The 22932-nt window shown below is 41.5% G+C and overlaps 1 protein-coding gene across 2 annotated transcripts in view; it reads right to left on the bottom strand.

Annotated features, from left to right (window-relative positions):
• Positions 1–244: 244 nt before the first annotated feature.
• The window catches only part of znf385d (zinc finger protein 385D), a 67112-nt gene continuing 44424 nt past the window's right edge, over positions 245–22932 (bottom strand). For both annotated transcript variants that reach the window (XM_060862239.1, XM_060862240.1), the window contains exons 5-8: positions 6704–6949; positions 5859–6040; positions 4322–4435; positions 245–1385 (exon numbers count right to left, since the gene is read on the bottom strand). In XM_060862239.1, the coding sequence (XP_060718222.1) occupies positions 1164–1385; positions 4322–4435; positions 5859–6040; positions 6704–6949 (764 nt within the window). In that variant the 3' untranslated portion in view covers positions 245–1163. The remainder of the gene's footprint in view (positions 1386–4321; positions 4436–5858; positions 6041–6703; positions 6950–22932) is intronic.

Raw genomic sequence — 22932 nt, 5'->3', positions numbered from 1 at the left:
CTCAGCTGGGATTGGAGTGTGTGCTAGCGAGACTTTTCCCCTCGGTCTTCTTCAGGCATGGATATGTCATAGTGGGAAATTTACACATGTCAACGGAGAGAGTTCAAGTGTAGGTCCATGGAGGACAAACAGCTGAGTTCATTCAGCACCTGGAGACTTGTGAGATTTTGACAAATGAGCCTTACACTCACTGAAGCTCCAGAGACACAGAGGAGCAGCAGATTCAGTTTAGGGGCAAATTATGAAATTCATGTTTATTGTTCTCTTGTGGTTCAAAATTAGGTTGGATTGATTCAATAATGGTTTGCTCTTCTCATTGTCAATAGCAGCATTTCAGAAACCAGAATAAACAGAAAGATTCCGTTATGGCAACAGGACACGTTGGAATATTCCCGAACTAGCATTCATCAATAAAGTTAATCAAAACCTGGTGTGTGTGTGTAGTTGTAGTGCGTAGTTATGTTTGTTCAGTATAAAAAAGTTAGCAAAGTATGACTTTATTTGAAATCTTTTTTTTTCACATTGTTAGATGAGAAAGACAAGCTTTACGATCTTTGTGACCTGTGTAGATTTTTGCATGAGTAGCTTCAAGGGATGTACAAACATGTACACACACACACACACACACACACACACACACACAAACACACACACACTTTGCTTAGCAGGTAATAAATCAGCAGTAATTCACTTTTTTCCCCAACTCCATTTTCCATTCGCACGACACCAAATGCACATACGTACAAATAAAAACAAAATACAGGAAGGAATAAATCACGTTCTACTGATCTAAAGCACTGAAGACATCCACAGAAGGAAGGGCTTAAAGTGCAAACAGCTGAGCAGTAGAACTTCTTTTCCCATACTTAAGCCTCTCTCTTTTCCTACGTCTTTTTTTTTTTCCAAAAGCAATGATGACCAAATTATAAAAGAATATATCCTTAAGTCTGTTTAGAGCTTAGAGTCAGTGTGTCATATGGTGATGACAATGCATAGTTACCTGGTTTGTCTTTTTAATTATTGCGGTATAGTATCACACAGAAGCAAATCCGTACAGCACTCTTGTGTGACGATGGACAAAAAAGGCAATAATCCACATGAACCACAATTAAATTAGCGCTGAGATGGTGCGTCAGACTTAATCCAGAATCACAGTTCGGAGGTCAGTAGGGAGCAAATAGTACCGATGCATGGCTGGTCCTAATAGGCCCAGGTGCAGGGCGAAGAAGTGTGGGGAGAGACTGAGTCTGGAAAAGAGACGGGGTATGGCTGGTGCGAAGTGGGAAGGTGGCGGCGGCCGCCGCAGCAACGGCTGCCAGATGGGAGGGCACTATTGTGGTGGTCAGAGGCTGGCCCATGTCCTTACTCAGAGGCAGCTTCACTGGCTGGGTAGAGAGGCAGAGATGGAGAGAGAGAACGTGTCAGAAAATATAGTGTTAAATTTAAGTCATCTTTACTTGCTTTGGTTTCAAAAGATCTCAGGTGTGTGAAGGGGGAAGGTTTTGACCCAGAATTGGCCCTTGTGGCACACCATCAAGTTCCTTTACTAACCAGTGTTTTCAAGGGAAAATAGCTAATGCATGCTGAAACAGTTTACATTTGCATTTCAAAACATGTTACTTTTAGAACAAAATTTTAGAAGTTTCAACAGAATAAATAATAGATAACATTTCTAACAGAAATAAGTCATCTTCACTCTCACTCACTCATTTTCTATCGCTTATCCGAACTACCTCGAGTCACGGGGACCCTGTGCCTATCTCAGGCGTCATCGGGCATCAAGGCAGGATACACCCTGGACGGAGTGCCAACCCATCGCAGGGCACACACACACACACTCTCATTCACTCATGCAATCACACACTACGGACAATTTTCCAGAGATGCCAATCAACCTACCATGCATGTCTTTGGACCGGGGGAGGAAACCGGAGTACCCGGAGGAAACCCCCGAGGCACGGGGAGAACATGCAAACTCCACACACACAAGGCGGAGGTGGGATTCGAACCCCCAACCCTGGAGGTGTGAGGCAAACGTGCTAACCACTAAGCCACCGTGCCCCCCAGGATTAAAATGATCAAATGTAAATCATATGCTGTTTTAATCAGGGATTGGGTATGATGGTGCTCAATAATTGGTCATTGAAAACAGTGGTGTTCAGTGAAAGATTGATGTGATGAGTCATTGGTCATAGACAATGATGTTGATCAGTGATTGGTTGTTGTGTACATTGGTGATCAGTGAATTGTCAATGGAAACAAAAGTGATCAGAGATTGTTCATGGGGAAAATGTTGATGAGCCATTGGTTATTGACAATGACAATCAGCGACTGGTTTTTGGTAATCAGTTATTGGTCATCGGGAATAACTGAGATCAGTGACTCAATAATTGGTTCCCTAGGAATAATGGTGACCCATGATTAGTCCTTGGGAACAGTAGATTATGCAAGTCCGACTCAGCCAGGCTTTACACACAGGTGGCGAACTGACTCACCCTGCTCTCTTAGCTCGTATAACCAACAGCTGTGATTTGAGCTGAAGAGCCATAGTGAATGCAGGAAAGTTCCTTATGTGCTGACAAAGTTTAAAAGCTCACCGAATTTAGTGGTACTTAAATAATTAAATGTTTATATACAGTACATGAGGCTGGATTTACTAAGAAAAGTGATCTTTCCAGCCTCATCGGTAGCCATTTGTGCTGGAAATTCTAAGAAAAGATAATTCTGACAATATTCATACACATAAACACAGCATCCAACCTAATAAACATACAGCAAGTGAACCATTAAGCCTGTTTATTAACCTAACTGCTGTTTTGTGTACACCTTTCTCTCAGCAAATAAACAGGCATATCCATTCATTACAGCAATGAAGTTTGTTACTGAGAGGTTTTGGATCTCTTTTTCTGGTGGAATTAACTGAAGTCCGAGTCTGTTTGGAAACTATGCTGAAAAAAATCCATAGTTAATTTCATTATACGCATCCTGGTCATTTGGGAACTGTTATATACAGTCAGTGTTAGCAGCTGAGAACACAGTATCCTGGAAAGAACTGGAAGCCAGAAAGCAACGGATGGCCAAGCACTCCTTTTGGTTTGGGGCTTCAACTCAGGTATAATTTCTTCCAGTATATTCATATGAATGCAACTTGGCAGACAATTTGTTGGCAAATAGTTTCATCGGTTATTGACTATGAATTACAGCTGTTTGAAAACCTGTCTGTAGCTAGCAAAGTTTTAGCCGTCTGTTAGCCAAAAATAACAAAACCTCATAACAGTCACTATCTACAAACAGAGCTAATAAATCAGGACAGTTAGTTCATTCCAGTGAGCTTCAATCAGTCATTTTCAAAGGAAAGTACACTACAAAAATACAGTTGTGTGACAAATTAAAAGAAAATCCAACCTAAAGTGTGTTAATAAGGTGTTAAGTCGTTAAAAAACTACCAGAACAGCTGTGCCTTGGCACCGACTGTCTCCGGAAAAGTACAAGAAATGGAGAAATATTTATCCAAATGATATTCCTTTAGTTTTGATGAGGATGGTGGAGAATGTGTCTAAATCTCGCATTAGTGTAAACTTGGTTTAGATCTGGTCAGTGTGAGGGCCACAGCATATGATTTACATTTGATCATTTTAATCCTGGGGGGCACGGTGGCTTAGTGGTTAGCACGTTCGCCTCACACCTCCAGGGTTGGGGGTTCGAATCCCGCCTCTGCCTTGTGTGTGTGGAGTTTGCATGTTCTCCCCGTGCCTCGGGGGTTTCCTCCAGGTATTCCGGTTTCCTCCCCCGGTCCAAAGACATGCATGGTAGGTTGATTGGCATCTCTGGAAAATTGTCCCTAGTGTGTGATTGCGAGAGTGAATGAGAGTGTGTGTGTGCCCTGCAATGGGTTGGCACTCCGTCCAGGGTGTATCCTGCCTTGATGCCCGATGACGCCTGAGATAGGCACAGGCTCCCCGTGACCCGAGGTAGTTCGGATAAGCAGTAGAAGATGAATGAATGAATAAATTTTAATCCTCAGTGAGCCCTCAGGCTGTGTGGATGGGGTTAGCACAGAAATGGCAACGAATTTCCCACAGCATTACAGAGCTTCCACTTTCCATTAATTTGTCACCCATCTGTATATAATAAGCTAAATCTGCTAAACCATTTTGCTCCTACAGTGACGCCAAAAACCACTGTGCCTTTGTGTTAACATCTCATAGTGACACCAAATATAATTTGCAGTGACACATGAATAAATATGGTCCATTGTTAAATAAAGGCATTTTCTATTTATCGTTCGTTATCTTAGCTGCATGCATAGTTGAGCTCTTACTGTATTTCCTATTTGTTGTTTGGTCTGTCCTTTTGGGCTCTTGGTGTAGGGGCTGTATTTGGGCTTGGACGGTTTTCCTGCTGCTCTGTCTTTATGGCGCCGGCTGCTGATGTGCTGAAAGAAAATATATATACATGGTTACTGGGTTACATCCTTTTGATATGAATAGAAATAACACAATTTTTATTTAGTTTTTTTAATGCAGTAATACATTTTGTTAACATGCTGTATACCTCAAACCCCATCTAGTTCCTTAGAAATGGCTAATTCGCTGTTATGGTTTAGGACCCGGGGGGCACGGTGGCTTAGCGGTTAGCATGTTCGCCTCACACCTCCACGGTTGGGGGTTCGATTCCTGCCTCCGCCTTGTGTGTGTGGAGTTTGCATGTTCTCCCTGTGCCTCGGGGTTTCCTCCGGGTACTCCGGTTTCCTCCCCGGTCCAAAGACATGCATGGTAGGTTGATTGGCATCTCTGGAAAATTGTCCGTAGTGTGTAAGTGAATGAGAGTGTGTGTGTGTGCCCTGCGATGGATTGGCACTCCGTCCAGGGTGTATCCTGCCTTGATGCCCAATGATGCCTGAGATAGGCACAGGCTCCCCATGACCCGAGAATGAATGAATGGTTTAGGACCCAGAGGCTCGGGCTCACAAGCAAATTTCACACCATACCGTTATTGATTGTTTTTCCTATAACAGCATGCCCCCTAATCTTTTATGCTTTACCTAACACTCCATGCAAGATGCCGTTAAAGTTTTTTTTTAAATACTGATCATCCCAGCTGTTTTACTGAATCCTGGGATTATGTCTCTTACTAAAGGCATTTGAAGCAATTAGTAAGCTCCAGTGGATTTGTGCGTATCTTGCTGTGGATTACTGATTAGAAGGTCAAGGGTTCAAAGATGTTGCTCTGCCAATCTGCCACTGCTGGACCCTCGAGCAAGCACGGCTGACCCTGTACTCTGACCTTAAATTCCTAACAAGCTGGGATATGTGAAGAAAGGAATTTTGCTGTACGTAATGTACAATATAGTATAACACATTCTATAAAAGATTTCTGCCTTTCTTCTTCTTCTCTCTCTCCATAAATAAACACATAAATTATTTTGGCTTCTGGGGGGCACGGTGGCTTAGTGGTTAGCACGTTCGCCTCACACCTCCAGGGTTGGGGGTTCGATTCCCGCCTCCGCCTTGTGTGTGTAGAGTTTGCATGTTCTCCCCGTGCCTCAGGGGTTTCCTCCGGGTACTCCGGTTTCCTCCCCTGGTCCAAAGACATGCATGGTAGGTTGATTGGCATCTCTGGAAAATTGTCCGTAGTGTGTGATTGCGTGAGTGAATGAGAGAGTGTGTGTGTGCCCTGCGATGGGTTGGCACTCCGTCCAGGGTGTATCTTGCCCAATGACGCCTGAGATAGGCACAGGCTCCCCGTGACCCGAGGTAGTTCGGATAAGCGGTAGAAAATGAATGAATGAATGAATGAATTTTGGCTTCTCTAATTTATTCCCATCACATTACTTTCCATTCAAATTGTCTTCTGACCTGTTTGAGCTGCGTCTCTGAGTTGACATGCACGTCGCATGTTTCACAGTGGAATGTCTTGTTCTGCAAGCCTGTCGATGCAACACTAGGTGACAGTAGCTTGTTTTTCACGCCTGCCCTGGGGAAGGACTTGATGGAGCCGTTACCGTTCCGCGCTTCCAGCATGGTCTTGTGCTTGGTGCCTGGGGAACGAATCCAAAAAGAGCACCATTCTGTTATAGTCATCATCTTTAGGAACACACAGAAGAATCAGCTCTCAAATCTTTGGGGAGATATGTCATGGGACAATGTCTATTTTCCTGCACTGTGATTCTATTAGCTATCAATAGTGCGTCTGAGTAGTGCTGAGATGCTGCTGTTAGGTGGTAAAATCTTATTGGTGATTTAATACTATCATGATGCGCAAAGACAGCTGCTGTGTGTTTGTGTTATGGTCAAATATTTCTAGTAGATGACTCCATTCTAGCGGAGATCGTAACTGTTATTTTTTACAAAGTACCATGCTTATTGCCTTAGCAGTAGTCTGGAGAATATTGAGCTAGAGTATACTTTGTGTTTTTCATTTTACAGTACTATCTTCATGTCATAATGCACCGAGGAAACCATTTCACCGCTTTCAACCCAAAATAATCTGATAGCATTCAGACAATAAGAAATGAAGAATTCAAAAGAATGTACTTTTTGAGTCCAGGATATTTTGCATCACCCGCATCACCTTTAAACTGCTTTCTGTTTACATCCAAGATTTCTTTTCACACAAACTCAATTTGCTAGGAATCATTATACAAGATGACCTTTGTGATGAAAAGTAAAGAAAGATCTCTCTCTCTCTATCTCTCTCTTACCGCTATTGTGAGCTTCGAGCTGGGATGCCGAGTTGACGGCGACTTTGCAAAGTGAGCAGTAAAGAAGACGCAAAGCTTTCTCTTCCTCTGTCTCCTTCTCAGCTTCGGGGTCCTGGACTTCTCCAGGAGTGACGTCTGGACTCTGTCCTTCTGTTGAGGTAAATTCGGCCTCCGAGGAAGTCACGCCGGAGCCACAGTTGGCTGGAGATGAAGGAACTACCGGGTGTAATGGATCAGGAATCGCTTCTGAAAGCAGGATAAAAAGAACGGTTAATCTTGTGAACATCAAGGAACCATGAATTGTTCCAGATTTCCAGATATAAATTGGTATTGGAAGACTTAAGCGTTTTATGGGATAACCATTATGGGATAAAACACTTGGGGGTTTTCTCATTACAGAAAAATAATCAATGATGAGTTGGTATACTGTGAATGAGAGTGTGTGTGTGTGTGCCCTGTAATGTGTTGGCACTCCGTCCAGGGTGTATCCTGCCTTGATGCCCGATGACACCTGAGATAGGCACAGGCTCCCCGTGACCCGAAGTAGATTGGATAAGCGGTAGAAAATGAGTGAGGGTGAGTGAGAGAGAGTTGGTATACTGTGAATGAGAGTGTGTGTGTGCCCTGCGATGGGTTGGCACTCCGTCCAGGGTGTATCCTGCCTTGATGCCCGATGACGCCTGAGATAAGCACAGGCTCCCCGTGACCCGAGGTAGTTCGGATAAGCGGTAGAAAATGAGTGAGAGAGAGAGTGAGTGAGTTGGTATATTAAAGATCTGTTGACACTGTGTCATTACCACTGCTACAATTAGACACTGTTGTTGCTGGTTAGCTAGAAAATGTATTAGAACAGTTTGGGTAGTTGTGTAAGTATCTGAGCGGCCATATAACCGTTCTTGTTATTGTTTACAACCCTGAAACCATTTTGATGTTAACACATGGTCACAGCGTGAGCACAGCTGTGCAAAGCTGGCTCTGCAAGCAGCACCACAGCCCAGTTCCTACCACTTCCCACGAGACTGGGTGAAACCCAACATTTGTTATTTTGTTATTCCAGCGTATTTCCAAGGCACATATCATTCAACTTATGAAATGTGACTGACCAGGGCTCATTTAGCAATACTTCCAGTATGCACAGTACTAACGGAATACAAATGTGATTCTTCATCTCCTTACGCTTCTATACAACCTGGTATAAATTCCCTCATGCTGTTAGGACAAAAAGGCTTTAAATTGATCATTGGTATATAAAAATTGTTTATGAGGTGTATAATAAGTGATGCATGTTAACTTGGGTAAATTATACATTTGGTCAGTGAAATAACCTTATGGCATGGATTCCTCATGTCACAGTTCCATAAGCACTACCTTCATGTTGTTATGTCTGGATTCACATTGTGTGCTTTTGTTTACATTACCGTGTTGTTTTGCTTCATTTCTAGTCCCTGTTACCTGATTGTGATCACCTGCTCTGTGTTTAGTCCTACATTCGTTTGTCTGTTTATACCCTGCTGAGTCTTAGTCTGATCTTTGTCTGAAATTTCACCATGTAAAAGTATCTTAAATATAGTCAGATTTATGTAGCATTTCATATAATAATATAGAAATAAAATACAAATACAAGATTATTTTACCTATTTGAGAGATTTTACTCTTTTTTTATCCTCGTTTGTAGACACCTAGGCTTAGTGGTTAGCACGTTCGCCTCACACCTCCAGGGTTTGGGGTTCGATTCCCGCCTCCCCGTGCCTCGGAGGTTTCCTCCGGGTACTCCGGTTTCCTCCCCCGGTCCAAAGACATGCATGGTAGGTTGATTGGCATCTCTGGAAAATTGTCCGTAGTGTGTGATTGCGTGAGTGAATGAGAGTGTGTGTGTCCTGTGATGGGTTGGCACTCCATCCAGGGTGTATCTTGTCTTGATGCCCGATGACGCCTGAGATAGGCACAGGCTCCCCGTGACCCGAGGTAGTTCGGATAAGCGGTAGAAAATGAGTGAGAGAGAGTGAGTGTAGACACCTATTTGTCTATTTAATACTTCCTTTGACTTCACTATGACTTTTGTGCTCGCGTTCTGCCTTTATTTACAGTACATTACACCGTACTTGCTTTTTGCCCCTCCTAAATGTAATTGATAAACCAAAAGTCATTAATGCTCAGTATTTACTCAGATTTTTCTGCATGTACCCTAGAAGACAGAAATGCTGGTAGCTATGCAGATGGTAATATAAGGTTATAAATAAGGCACCTCGGTTCATTACAGAATAGGCCTAAAAAGAAATAATGCAGTTATAGCGTGTCATTTTAAACGACTAGTTAAAGATTTAAGCAGACTTCTGTTTGAGGGTTGATGTTGTTTTTTTTTATGGCAAATCCAATCCCTTTAGGCTTTCAGGTGAAAGCTGATCTCAGTAAATTAACCAAATGATATAGCTGATTTTAACTGAAAGTAAACCTCTGACACACAGCTACTGTTGAGAGCATTTTTGCATAATGTGTCTGAGATTACTGCCTTTGGCTACAGCAAATTACAAGCGCTTTTAACTCAAGCCAGAACACACAGTAGTCTGACCTCTACATAAACAGTGAAAACATACTAATGCAGAGAACAAATTTAATATTACCGAGTGCATAATGTTTATTAGGTAGGAAACCCTTTATGGCCTTGTTTCAATAATAAGGTGACAAGAGAAAATATATAAATAAATATGCTTATAAACAGGGTAGAAGCTTGAGACCCAAAGTTTGGACCGAAAACACTATGTCTTTCTCTAAACTGGCCAGATTTTTGACATGAGTTTGAACTCTTGGCCAGTTTAGTCTAGTCACCTTCAATATAGTCTACTATCCCATTAAGATGTTTTTCCACATTATTATTAGAAGTTAGGTCTTTACACTTCTCTCTTATTCTTGATTGTGAGATATTCAGTAACGGCCCCATGGCTCTTCGAAAATGGTCGCGTCAAATATCAAGCTTGATAAGGCCGTCAATATAACCTAATGAGGTTGACAGTGAAATTAATTACAGTCAAGATAAACTGCCATTGGTTCCCTTCTCTTAGAATGAGTTCCTGGGGTTGGCAGTGTAGCAGTGATCGATATCCCATGAGACCATGCACTTTTTGTGCAGACATAACACAGAGGCAGCATCCACTCTCTCCATCTCAGGACTCAATCGATACTGAATTATGTCTTTCTATTTTGGCGAGCCATTAAGTGGCTTTCTTTTTTATCTTTCAACTCTGCTGTGTGATCTTTAAGAGGAGCAGGGCACTGGTGCTCTTCCTTATTTGTTATATTACCTAAAAAATATCAGCTATACATGTGTAGAAGACAGACGGCCAATGGTGTGAATCTTGTAGGAATATACTGTAAAACAGCTTGTTAATTGCTGTGAATAGTGAAATCGTGAGCGAGGTTGAACTGGTAGCCATAAGCTTCCCTTACCTTTTTCATATCTTCATCACTCAAATGCAAAACTAAAATTTTTTTGAAAATGACGGTTTTTGATGTCTTACTTGGGGGAAGGTCAAAATTTGTCCTTGTCCGTGTCACATCATGCACCATTTGTTCACCCAAAAGAGTAATCTTAGAAGGACAAATCAATCTAAAACTACGCATCACTAATCTCGAGTGTTCCCACGGCCCAGTTAGTTGCACTACCTTAGCCACTGGTGATTAGCCGGACAATTTGTTAGCAGTAACTGGGACTTCTGCTCTGTTGTTAAAGTGCGTCATTGACTTTGACTATAAAAAGCACAGGTGTTCTTGTGCCTCTTCACTGACTAGTGGGCACCATGTGCTTATACCAACCCTGTTATACATAGTGACTAAGAGCTACATGAGAAGCTTGAGAGATTTTAGTATAAAACCGATTCTACTCCATCAGCTCTATGCCTTTGTTTCCTGGTGGAGAGTAAGAGTTGAATGGGAACAGCTGATAGAGCTTTTTCATCAATGCCAGGAGATGCAGCTAAAAACAAGTACATAGTCACAACACACTGCAGCATCAGCTATACTGGGATGGGGCTACACTAGAGAGTACAGCTCTATTACACTGCATATTGTTGATGGGCATACAGTAGATCCTTGGAATTAAGTTGTCAAGCTCTGGCATGAAATAAACCATGTCAGCAAAGCTTTTTTAGTAACTTTCCATTGTTTAATTCAGCATTCTAGGAATGACATAAATATAGGTTCTTTACTTTTATAAACTTGTCAGGTTTAAGCCTGGGTGGCACGGTGGCTTAGTGGTTAGCACGTTCGCCTCACACCTCCAGGGTTGGGGGTTCGATTCCCACCTCCGCCTTGTGTGTGTGGAGTTTGCATGTTCTCCCCGTGCCTCGGGGGTTTCCTCCGGGTACTCCGGTTTCCTCCCCCGGTCCAAAGACATGCATGGTAGGTTGATTGGCACCTCTGGAAAATTGTCTGTAGTGTGTGACTACGTGAGTGAATGAGAGTGTGTGTGTGCCCTGCGATGGGTTGGCACTCTGTCCAGGGTGTATCCTGCCTTGATGCCCGATGACCCTGTGACCTGAGGTAGTTCGGATAAAGTGGTAGAAAATGAGTGAGTGTAATGAGTCTGTCTGTGTTTTGCCCTGTTTCTGTCTGCTGTCTGCCTTGCTGTTAATTGTTTGCTCCGCCCACTCATTTCTTACCATGGACACTAATTGCACTCTATCCCCCCCCCCCCCCCTCTGATTGTCTCTGCATTGTGATTGGTTCCTGTTTGTTATATCTACTCTGTTCACTTCCCTGGTGTTGGATGTTGTTGAATGTTTGTGTCTATGTTCCTGTTTCCTGTCTGCTCAGTGTTCTGCCTTGGCTTGCCTGCCCGTCTGTTTGCCTGTTTCTTGTTTTGGATTAATAAAAGATTGTAACTGCATTTGGATCCTCACTCACTCGGCTTTGCCTCACCGCGACAGTAAGAGAGTTTTAAGCCGTATAAACCAGCAGAACCCAGAAGGTTGAAGGCCATTCTGCTCATTTTTAATTAATGAGGTCAGGGGGATCAATGGCTGATCTTTTTTAACCTTTTAAAAACCCACTCAGGTCAATACAAGTAACAGGCCACACTTCAATTTGCTTTGCCTCTCATAATGTCCTCTCAAATGCCAGACACTCCTTTGCAGGCAGGACAGATCAGCATCTGAGATCAGGTCAACCTTTCCTGACCTTTGATACCAAGGAATGCCCTGGTTCCCAACATCAGAAAATAATGTGCTGTAAAACAGGTGGTGGTATTCACTTAAAGCATAGACTAGCAATCTAACTTGGCGCTGAGCGGTGACGCAGTGGTTAAGGCCGTGGGTTACTGATCAGGATTTCAAGCCCTATCGCTGCCAAGCTGCCACTGTTGAGTTTTTGAGCAAGGTCCTTAACCCTCTATACTACAAATGCATTGTATCAGGGCTGACACTGGCTTCAAGCTTGGATATGTACATAAAGAAAAGTATTTCATCATTCAATATTTTATATGAGATGAAATAAAGGCTATTTCATTCATTCATCTTCTACCGCTTATCCGAACTACCTCGGGTCACGGGGAGCCTGTGCCTATCTCAGGCGTCATCGGGCATCAAGGCAGGATACACCCTGGACGGAGTGCCAACCCATCGCAGGGCACACACACACTCTCATTCACTCACGCAATCACACACTACGGACAATTTTTCCAGAGATGCCGATCAACCTACCATGCATGTCTTTGAACCGGTGGAGGAAACTGGAGTACCCGGAGGAAATCCCCGAGGCACGGGGAGAACATGCAAACTCCACACACACAAGGTGGAGGCGGGAATCGAACCCCGACCCTGGAGGTGTGAGGCGAACGTGCTAACCACTAAGCCACCGTGCCCCCTGAAATAAAGGCTATTTCTTCTAATTTAATTAATTCAAAGAATCTGAGTTGTACCCTGATACTATATAGTGTTTTATGTATTCCATACATCAGCAATTTTTCTAGAATGATCTAGCAGTTATTACACATAAACAGTCAGCTAAATGAAACACTTGGTAGCCAAAATCAAGACAGACATCAGGCAAAAGAAACTTTGTGCCTTGAATGTTTTCCAAATTCCAGTGTTCCGTTATAATTTATGATTGATATCAATGAGGTCTTGATTGTCTGATCAGGGACTCTTGGTCCAGCAACACTAGGCTTGCCTGGAATTTCTCTGGCTCCTATTTTATTATGTTTTGTGTTTTGTAGCTATGTAGCTCTTTTTTGGTTTTACGACACGTGGCTTTTGATATATTTCCTCTTATTTTTTTGTTTTGGAAGATTTCTTTGTTTTAACTAGCCTTTATATAAGCCCTTGACTTTCTGTTGTTTGTTGTCTTGCATCCTTTGTTTTAATTTACGCAGTAAAAGTTAGAATTTCCATCTAAGCCAACTGTCACTCTTTTTATTTCCAGCAACATCTCACAAATAAGAGCTACAGGAATTTCTGGACAATCGGAATGTTTGTAGTGAGTCATATATGTAAATTACAGTCAAACTTCAGCAGAGGTCAAAGAACAGACAGGAATTGTAAATCTGAAATGCAGACATAAGTCAAAAGCAACTTTGAAGCTTACAAAAACTGGAACAAGAAGAATGTTAAGGGAACAAGTACGTTAAGGGAAGAAGAATCCTTGAGAAAAATCTAGAAAGATTTAAAAGAACTTAGGTTCAAACGGCTGTGGAAAATCATGCTTTACCATTTTCAGCAGTTCTGGTCAACACTTATGGCTGGAGTGTATCCCAGATCATGAATTCTGCATGCATGATTTAAATCTAGGAATAATCCAGAGTGGCCGATCCACCTTCCAGCATGTTTTGGTTAAGTGGAAGGAAACCGGAGAACCTGGAGCCTAGTGGTTAAGGTTTTGGGCTACACTTACATTTACAGCATTTAGCAGACACTCTTATCCAGAGTGATTTACATTTTTATTTCAGTTTGTACACCTGAGCAATTGAGGGTTAAATAGGGCCTTGTTCGGGGGCAACTTGGTGGACCTGGGATTTGAACCAATGACCTTCTGATCAGTAGTCGAACGCCATAAACACTGAGCTACCACATCCCACCACATGGGCTACCAATCGGAAGGTTGTGAGTTTGATTCCTATGTCCACCAAGCTGCCACTGCTGGGCCCCTGAGCAAGGCCCTTAACCATCAATTGCTCAGTTGTATAAAAATGATATAAAATATAAGTCGCTCTGGATAAGGGTGTCTGCTAAATGCTGTAAATGTAAATGTAAACGTCAGAATGACTCAAGCTCATACTGACGAACCTGTAATATGTGAAGTATAATTAACTGTTCAGACATAACAACAAACTTACTTAGATGTTCCTTATTTTAGCCTAATTATCTCCATCATCTGCACTTTCACAAAAGATAGACTGACACAGACCCAAGTAGCTGGAAAAAAAGGACATCGCAGGTGCTCTTGCGTAATAAGACCGGCTCTACTTGAGCAAGCTTCTTCTATAAATCAATTAGTGAGCCGTTCTGCCTTTGAAAACAAGTGATTAAGGGCTGCAGCGCGAGGACGAGGGCAGCCTTGATGATTCTCTGTCACTCTGATGCTAATCCATAATCTGCAGATCCACACTGACCTGAAACAGCGCAGAAGTGAAGAGAAAAAGAGCACGAGTGAGTGAAAGAACTCGCTCCTCCTCATTAAAGTCTATAATGACTGCGATCAATCTCCCAGTCATCTCCAGAACACACACACAGGATGAAGGACAGAGCTGAATGAGACAGTGAGACACACCGGTCCTCTGACCTGCTTCATTTACAACTTTATCCTCACTGTCCTTTTAGGAAAAAGAGCAAGCTGCCAATCTCATTGCTTTAATTACAGTACGTCGTATTAAAATCTCCTCCGTCCTCGTTAGTATGCCGAGTACTCCACGATTCCCCAGAGTTCTGATTATGTTTCCTCCGTGATGCTGGATTAATACCTTTAATTAAAATGATTAGGGGCCCAATATGTGCTGCCGTGCAGTCAGTCCCAGGAAGTTCTGCTTCCTGTGTAATAAGTGTTCAAGAAGGTGATTTTATCGCTTTTCCATTTCCCTCAGTTTCTAATACAGACTTCCACCTGCATTCAAAAACATAGTCAAGGATGTGTGATTCTACAGACGGCCATCATTCTTCCTTCCTTCCTTCCTTCCTTCCTTCCTTCCTTTCTTCTTTCCATCAATCCATCTATTCATCCATTAGAAACTTATTCAAGCATGTGTGTTAATATATATCCATAATCATCCGTCTGTCCATCCATCCATCCATCCATCCATCCATCCATTCATCCATCCATCTATCCAGTTCTTTATTCATCATTTTTTAGCTTCTTTCTTTCTTTCTTTCTTTCTTTCTTTCTTTCTTTCTTTCTTTCTTTCTTTCTTTCTTTCTTTCTTTCTTTCTTTCTCTTCCACCTGTCATTAGAAACAAATTCAGAAATGTCTGTAAATGATGTTAAAATGTAAACATATTTGTTTAAATGCTTTCTTTCTCTCAGTCGTGTATTATTAGACATGTATTACTTGCAGCCGTGCCATCAGTTTTGCCAAGCCGTTGTGTGTGTGTGTGTGTGTGTGTGTGTGTGTAAGGACTTTTTCCAATCCAGCGCTTGGTGTTCTTGTGTGTTTGGAGGGATGTCAGCTTCACTGGTGCTGATGACTGAACAAGCTGAACGTTGCTCCTCACGTCTTCTCTCACTCTCAATCGAAACCTCTCTTTATCTTTCACATTATTCTCCATTTTTCTCCTTCCCTTTCTCTCTCCTTCTCTCTTTTTCTCTCTCTCTCTCTCTTGCTCTGTATTGTACAGCTGTCAGAGCTGGCGTGGCTCCCTTGACAATCTGCTCTTTAATAGCTAATATCAGGGTACATTTCCTGCGGCACTGGAGTGGAACTGAGGAATGGCGACAGGGCTATAGGCACATCTCTCTGACACACACACCACACACACATACACACACACACACACACACACAAAACACAGAACACAGACGGCTGCTGACTCATCTTCTAATCTATAGCAGCAACCTCACTGTCCTTTGTGCATCGCAGTGGAACTAGAAAGCACACACACACACACACACACACACACACACACATTTTGTTTATACACACACCATCTCATTCCACTTAAGTGTTCTGAGCTTCCCTAGAAATAATTTTTTTATTTCCTCAGTGAGAAAAAAAGAATAAATCATATATTTCAACCTGAGGTGTTATGGATGGATGAATGGATAGATAGATAGATAGATAGATAGATAGATAGATAGATAGATAGATAGATAGATAGATTTACATTGCAAAAAAAAATCTATTGGATACCGTAACAAATAATAAAGATTAAATATATAAAAAATATATATTTTCAAATTTAGTTCATTTATATATTTCTATATTTTATGGTGTAAATTAGCTTAATAAATTAGCCAAGAATTCATTGCTAATTTTAATTAAATAAATTCATTGCTTTTTAATTAAATAAAATAATCAATAAAAAATATTTACCGACTGTAAAGTATGTTGAAATGTTTAGAAGTATCATATCTCCACGTTCAGGGTTCTTGGACTGTAGATTACAAACTCTACAGTTACACGCGATGGCACGCATCTGATGTTTGCATCATTATGGTAATCATTCTGGAGAAAAACTGTCTTGACGTTTTGCTTCGCCGGTGACAGAAGAACATTTCAGACGTTGCAGAAAATGAGCCAAGAAACTGTTAAAATGTTTCAGAGCTGAGTTCACCTAATCACAGACCGTGCTCGTGCACAGTTTGACATTTTCACAAGAACTCATTGTACTGAATTTGTTAAAAAAAAAAAAAAATTAAAAATGTTTAATCGATTGCATGTATTTAACTATTGCAATTACTGTATATCGTGGCTGTCTATCCTCGTATCTCCAAAACCGTTATTTTTCAGGAAATTAAAAAAAACGGCCTACCTTATCTGCAGTGCACAGGGTTTAGTCCGCGTTGCAGTGGATTGTCTTGCGCTAAATTCCTGTCCTCAGACGAGCACCAGAACTAGCGGGGGCTCAAGATTTTTTTTTCTTTGAGCCCAGTGTTTTGAAGACATTTACCTCAGAAGACGTGTTGATTCGTTGCGACTCTTATTAAGGAGAAATATGCCGCGAAGCTCTCCCACGGAGTGAGGAAGAGGTGGACAGTTGAAGTGTCCAATGGAGTTATGAGATTTGCGCTCAAGCTATTTTCAAGACTTTAGATTGGTTAATAACTTGTAAAAATAACAGACCCACGTGGGGACTGACCAATAGCATCGATATGTGAAAAAATATGAAATTGACCAAATTTGGACATACGAGGTTTCCGCCCGACAGCGACGATATGCGTTGCTCTTCCCCCAACTTTCTGAAATTTTGCTGCTTTATCTGTCTATATAAAGTATATCACATGTTTCATTCTGGTAATTGTAAACATTTACTGCATTTGGCAGACACTTTTATCCAGAGCAAGTTACTTTTATCTCATTGAGGTTTATCGGCATTGCTCAAGGGCCCAGCAGTGGTAGCTTGGTGGTCTTGGGATTTGAACTCACAACCTTATGATATAACCACTGAGCTATCACTTTCAAATGCTTTCAGCAAACGGTTTCAGTTCCAGTAAACGAACAGCTCGAGACGTTTCCAAAACCAGTAAAAGATCGGATATTGACTTCAGAACTGGTTGGCAGAGAAGTCTGGAAAAGTCAGGCCACATGCAGTGTGCCTCCAGAGAAAGTAGCCAGTAGTGATATATAACAGAGGAGACACTGGCAGGAACTGTGATGAGAGGAACGTGTGTGAGGAGAGGTGCCAAGGTCATCGGTCTTCCACGTTTGATTTTAATTCTGCTTGGTTGTACCTCCATTTTTATTTGAACGAATGAAATGTCAGTTCACTTTGCTGTGCTTCACTAGATTGATGTTTGATCTGAAAAACCTATACAAGTTCTTTTCATCGTTCCATTGACGACCACCTGAGGACAAGCCAATCCTCTACTGGTGACCTCTGACCTATGACTTTTTATCCATTATTATCTAGAAGTAGAAGGAGAAGAAAGTAAAGATGAGTTCAAACCTTTAGTAGGCTTCAGTCATCGTTTTATCAACAACAATAAAAATCCGTGGGTCTGAGCAAGCTACAAAAAATATCAACCTCAGTGTTCAAGTTACATTAAGACAATACAAAACAATAAAGTGACCCTCGATAGCCAAAATGCTAATAATGATTTCTTATAGCTGCTTTTGAAGAAACCTGGAGGACCAGTGCAGCACACCAAAATTCAGCTTTTGCTTTGGACATTGCTTTGGACATTGCTGGCTGTCTCAGAACTTGTCAGGGAAGTTGTTAGTTTTGTGCAAATCCACGTAAACGTTCAGCATCACAGCTGTTTAGTCAACAAAGCTCAGCCCCCACAAGAATGGATCGGCATTTGGAGGCCATATTCTTTACAGAATAGAAGGTTTTGCACATTATGCAACTGAGCTCAGCATTGAGGTTGGTGGAGTCTAACCCTAACCCAGTTTTACATCCAATGATCTATGGTTTGGTCTGCAGAGATCATTCATTCATTAGACTATGGCTAACTTCACTTCATGTGTTTTCTCTGATCCGATAGCTATCTGATTTGTTAAAACTGTTCCGTTTACATCAGGCCACATAAATGCGTCTCGGCGAATCGGATATCGATCCGATCTTTCTACTCCCGCCCAAAAGGCTAATATATTTGACCTCATTTCCGGGGTAATTGAAATGGAACACGCTTTGGTGTATGTTGTTTTCAGAACGCAATTAAAAAGAAGACAAAAAAACTCGTTACGACGGTTATGCTACAAAAAACAGCATTTACTGTTTGCTGCATTTTCGCTGGCGGCAGCAGCGCATTTTAAGACCCAACGAGACACCTGGGTGAAAGATCACCTGCGAGTGACGTACTTCTGTTTGGGAGGAGTATAGCGCTGACGTATGTGGCTTGAACAACCACATTCATTTACACCTGTCCAGTTTCATCTGAAATGCGTCCCAGACCACCTCCTGAAGTGGTTTGAATGATCGGATTTATATCCGTCTGGAAAACGTTTCGGAGGGCATTTAGACCATTTAGTCTTTTTACCATCGGATAGCTATCTGTTCACAGAAAACGCATGAAGTGACCAGGTGTAAAAAGCCCCTAAGATAAATTCAACCAGAATCAATAATGTTTTAGGTTTTAGGTTTGTAAAAGCCCTAAATATTCATGTTAGCCCTGCACCAATGACCTCTGACCCTACATGTCCTCCACCTTTTATTCCTGTTCCTGGCCCAGTGCCAATCTGACTTCAGCTAATTCGCCTTTCTCCTTCCACCATTATTCATCTCTGTCACCTCTGCGCATTAATATTCATCACCGACTGGCATTCTGACAAACAAATGTGTGCTGCTGAGGCTGGAGAGAAGAGAAGTGAGGGATCATCTGGCACGAGGCACGCCTGCTTTTCCCTGCCAGCTGTGAGCCATCCTGTACACCATGCTCTTTAGAGCTGTGTGCCCTCTTTTGTTTAGTGCCCTTAATAACAGGAACACCAGCAACGGCTGCAGGTGATAAATGGAGAGACACTTTCACATGCTGGAAGAACTGTGATCAGCATGTACAATCTATTACAGAGTAGACAGGAAAAGAAAATAAAAGATGAGAAAATAAATAAAAGAATACGGTACAAAGTGACAAAAGAGGGTGAGTGCAAGAAGAAGAAGAAGAAGAAGAAGAAGAAGAAGAAGAAGAAGAAGAAGAAGAAGAAAATAATGGAAGAGAAAAGATAAAAGGAAAATAAAAGAGTAAAGCAGAAGTACTGAGTAATGTGACAACAGAGGAGAAGTAAAAGAAGAGAAAGAAGAAGAAGTTGTTGTGGTTCTGTATGAGGATGAGTGTAAGAAGAAGATGATGAAGAGAAGAGAAGAGAAGAGAAGAGAAGAGAAGAGAAGAGAAGAGAAGAGAAATTCATGAGAAGAGAACATGTCAGTATGGAAGAAGAAGAAGAAGAAGAAGAAGAAGAAGAAGAAGAAGTTATGAAGAAGAAGAGGAAGAAGAAGAAGAAGAAGAAGAAGAAGAATAGAAGACAAATTCATGAGAATAGAACATGTCAACATGGAAGAAGAAGAAGAAGAAGAAGAAGAAGAAGAAGAAGAAGAAGAAGAAGAAGTTATGAAGAAGAAGAAGAGGAAGAAGAAGAAGAAGAAGAAGAAGAAGAAGAAGAAGAAGAAGGAAGAATAGAAGACAAATTCATGAGAATAGAACATGTCAACATGGAAGAAGAAGAAGAAGAAGAAGAAGAAGAAGAAGAAGAAGAAGAAGAAGAAGTTATGAAGAAGAAGAAGAAGAAGAAGAAGAAGAAGAAGAAGAAGAAGAAGAAGAAGAAGTTATGAAGAAGAAGAAGAAGAAGAAGAAGAAGAAGAAGAAGAAGATCAACAAAAAGAAGAAGTTATCAAGAAGAAGAAGAAGAAGAAAAAGAAGAAGAAGAAGAAAGAATAAAAGACAAATGCATGAGAAGAGAACATGTCAACATGGAAGAAGAAGAAGAAGAAGAAGAAGAAGAAGAAGAAGAAGAAGAAGAAGAAGAAGAAGAAGAAGAAGAAGAAAAGGTTGTTCTGTTGCCCATACATGGAGAGGAACCTGAGAAACCTGAGACATTTCTAACCTCAGACACTTCTCTTCTTCTCCAACACCTCTGCTTCTGTCTCTCTTTCTGTTCTTCAGATTCACACTGCAGCAGATTAAACTCTTTACCACTCTGGACCCAAGCACTGACAAGCAGGATGTTGTTAGTGAAAATCTTTGAGTAATTTACGACCATGAGTAGATTTCCTCCAGAAACTGCAGGCTAACACCTCTCCCATAAAACCCACCATCAAACTGTTGCAGGTGTTTGAGCAGAAATAGACGTTGTCAGAGAACGAGATGGACCTCTTAAGCCTGGGTCGGGCAGATCAAAAAAACACAAAGCGCAATAAATTACGGCTCCAGAACGACTTCCAAACATGTGCTGTGTGTTGCTTAGTTCCAGGAAAGTGCTTACGCACACAGTTTCAGCCCAGAGAGAGCTTAGCGTGATCCAGCTAGGGCAAAACTCCAACCTCTGATTCACGAATAAACCCTGATGTAAAGAGGCCGCCTGGGTAGCATTGTTCAAAGCTGAATTAAGGAATTCTGGATAATGAGGTGAAGGAGATGCTTCATCATTGCTGTGAAGAGTGTGTTTATAGAGCACTTTTTACCCAAATCCAGCTCCTATTGACACTGCACGCAAAAGGAAACCCATCTGAAGAAGCCCGAAGGATTACGTGGGATTTTCTTAAGAAATGAAGTCATAAGCAAAGCTAAGATTAGCTCTAACTCAAACACCCCATACTTTATCAGTCTAAGATTTATTAGGAAGTAATTTTTTTTTATTTTGTAAATAGTAAACAGAAACAGTGACCTGATGTCGCCACCACGTGTGCATCATCACATGATTTCAATTCTAATATATTGTTTTATACAATATAAGGCAAGAGTGACATTTCCAACCCCCCAGCAACCCCCCCCCCCAAAAAAAAACAAAAAACTGTTTCACCAGGATCACTGAGCACATTTTAACCAAATACAAAGTATTTGTTCAATTTCCATTTATTTATATATGTGTGTGTGTGTGTGTGTGTGTGTGTGTTTGAGAGAAACGACGACCGAAGACCTTCCTCTTACTGAAACACTTAAACTAGTGCTTACTTATTTTTTCCTGTTTGTTTATATACTATATACTAAAACAGAGGTTTTAGACTGATGGTTTCAATAGTCTGTGTCCTAGTGAATCACAATCGGTGTATTCATTGATGGAGACTTCAAAGGACTATCGTATGTCGCTCTGGATAATGGCGCCTGCCAAATGCTGTAAATAGAAATGTAAAAAATGGAAAGAATGTGGCACAACATCAGCCAAAGAAGAGGCTGTCCATAAAGATAAGTAAGTTACAAGGTGCAACATCAGCAGTCCCAGAAGCAACTGAAAGTCTAAGTGTAATGCGCAACATGACACAACCACCACCATGCTTTACTTTTGGCTAGATTATGTATAACTGGATATTTAATATAAAATAGAAAAAAAAAGATAAAAAAGTGGGGTCACGGTGTCTTAGTGGTTAGCACGTTCGCCTCACACCTCCAGGGTTGGGGGTTCGATTCCCGCCTCCACCTTGTGTGTGTGGAGTTTCCATGTTCTCCCCGTGCCTCGGGGGTTTCCTCCGGGTACTCCGGTTTCCTCCACCGGTCCAAAGACATGCATGGTAGGTTAATTGGCATCTCTGGAAAATTGTCCGTAGTGTGTGATTGCGTGAGTGAATGAGAGTGTGTGTGTGCCCTGCGATGGGTTGGCACTCCGTCCAGGGTGTATCCTGCCTTGATGTCCAATGACACCTGAGATAGGCACAGGCTCCCCGTGACCTGAGGTAGTTCGGATAAGCGGTAGAAGATGAGTGAGTGAGTGAGAATAAAATAAAATTTATGATCAACGGTGGCACAGTTGATAAGAGTATTGCTAGCATGCTAGTGGATTGATGCTACATCTCCTTAAATTACGACTCTTATGACTTTCTCTGTAAATCCACTGAAGCATCTGCTTTAAAATCCACCAAGAGAATCAGTTTCTCATGAGCATCTTCAGAATTTTCACAGTGAAGCATGGTGACGGTAGCGTCATGTTGAGATCCTAAATCCTCCGGAGCGTTCACTTTAAAATCCACCGGGATTATATAAGTTTCTTTTTTTTTTCCTTCTTCATTGTTTGTTTAAAAGAACGAAACAGAAATTCGATCTACACTTATGAAAGAAACAGTTTAGCATGTAACAAAACGTTTACAATGCCGAATTGAAGACCATATCATCTGTTTCCAGCACTTTCAGAAAAAGGCGAGACAGAAAAAAAAGTTCTTACAGCTGGATGAATTTCATGCACACGTTCTGTTCACTACTCATCCGTGAATATCCCACTGCTTTATCCCGGGCTTACAGATTTGGTTATTTTCATTGTAAATCTCCAAAAAAAATATTGATGCTTTGTCAATTTTGCAGTGCGGTGAACAATGAAAATCAAAGTTAAAATCCTTTCCTATGTTTGTGGCGCCTTCCAATGAGGGCAGAACTGTAAATAAGAGACAAAGTAACTGGCACAGCCAATGAAATCAGCTTTTTCTTTCAGATTCATTATATTATTC

The sequence above is a fragment of the Tachysurus vachellii genome, chromosome 25 (assembly GCF_030014155.1).
Source record: "Tachysurus vachellii isolate PV-2020 chromosome 25, HZAU_Pvac_v1, whole genome shotgun sequence".
NCBI lineage: Eukaryota > Metazoa > Chordata > Actinopteri > Siluriformes > Bagridae > Tachysurus > Tachysurus vachellii.
The sequence above is the reverse complement of the archived record's forward strand: the minus strand, read 5'-3'. Positions and strand labels throughout refer to the sequence as shown.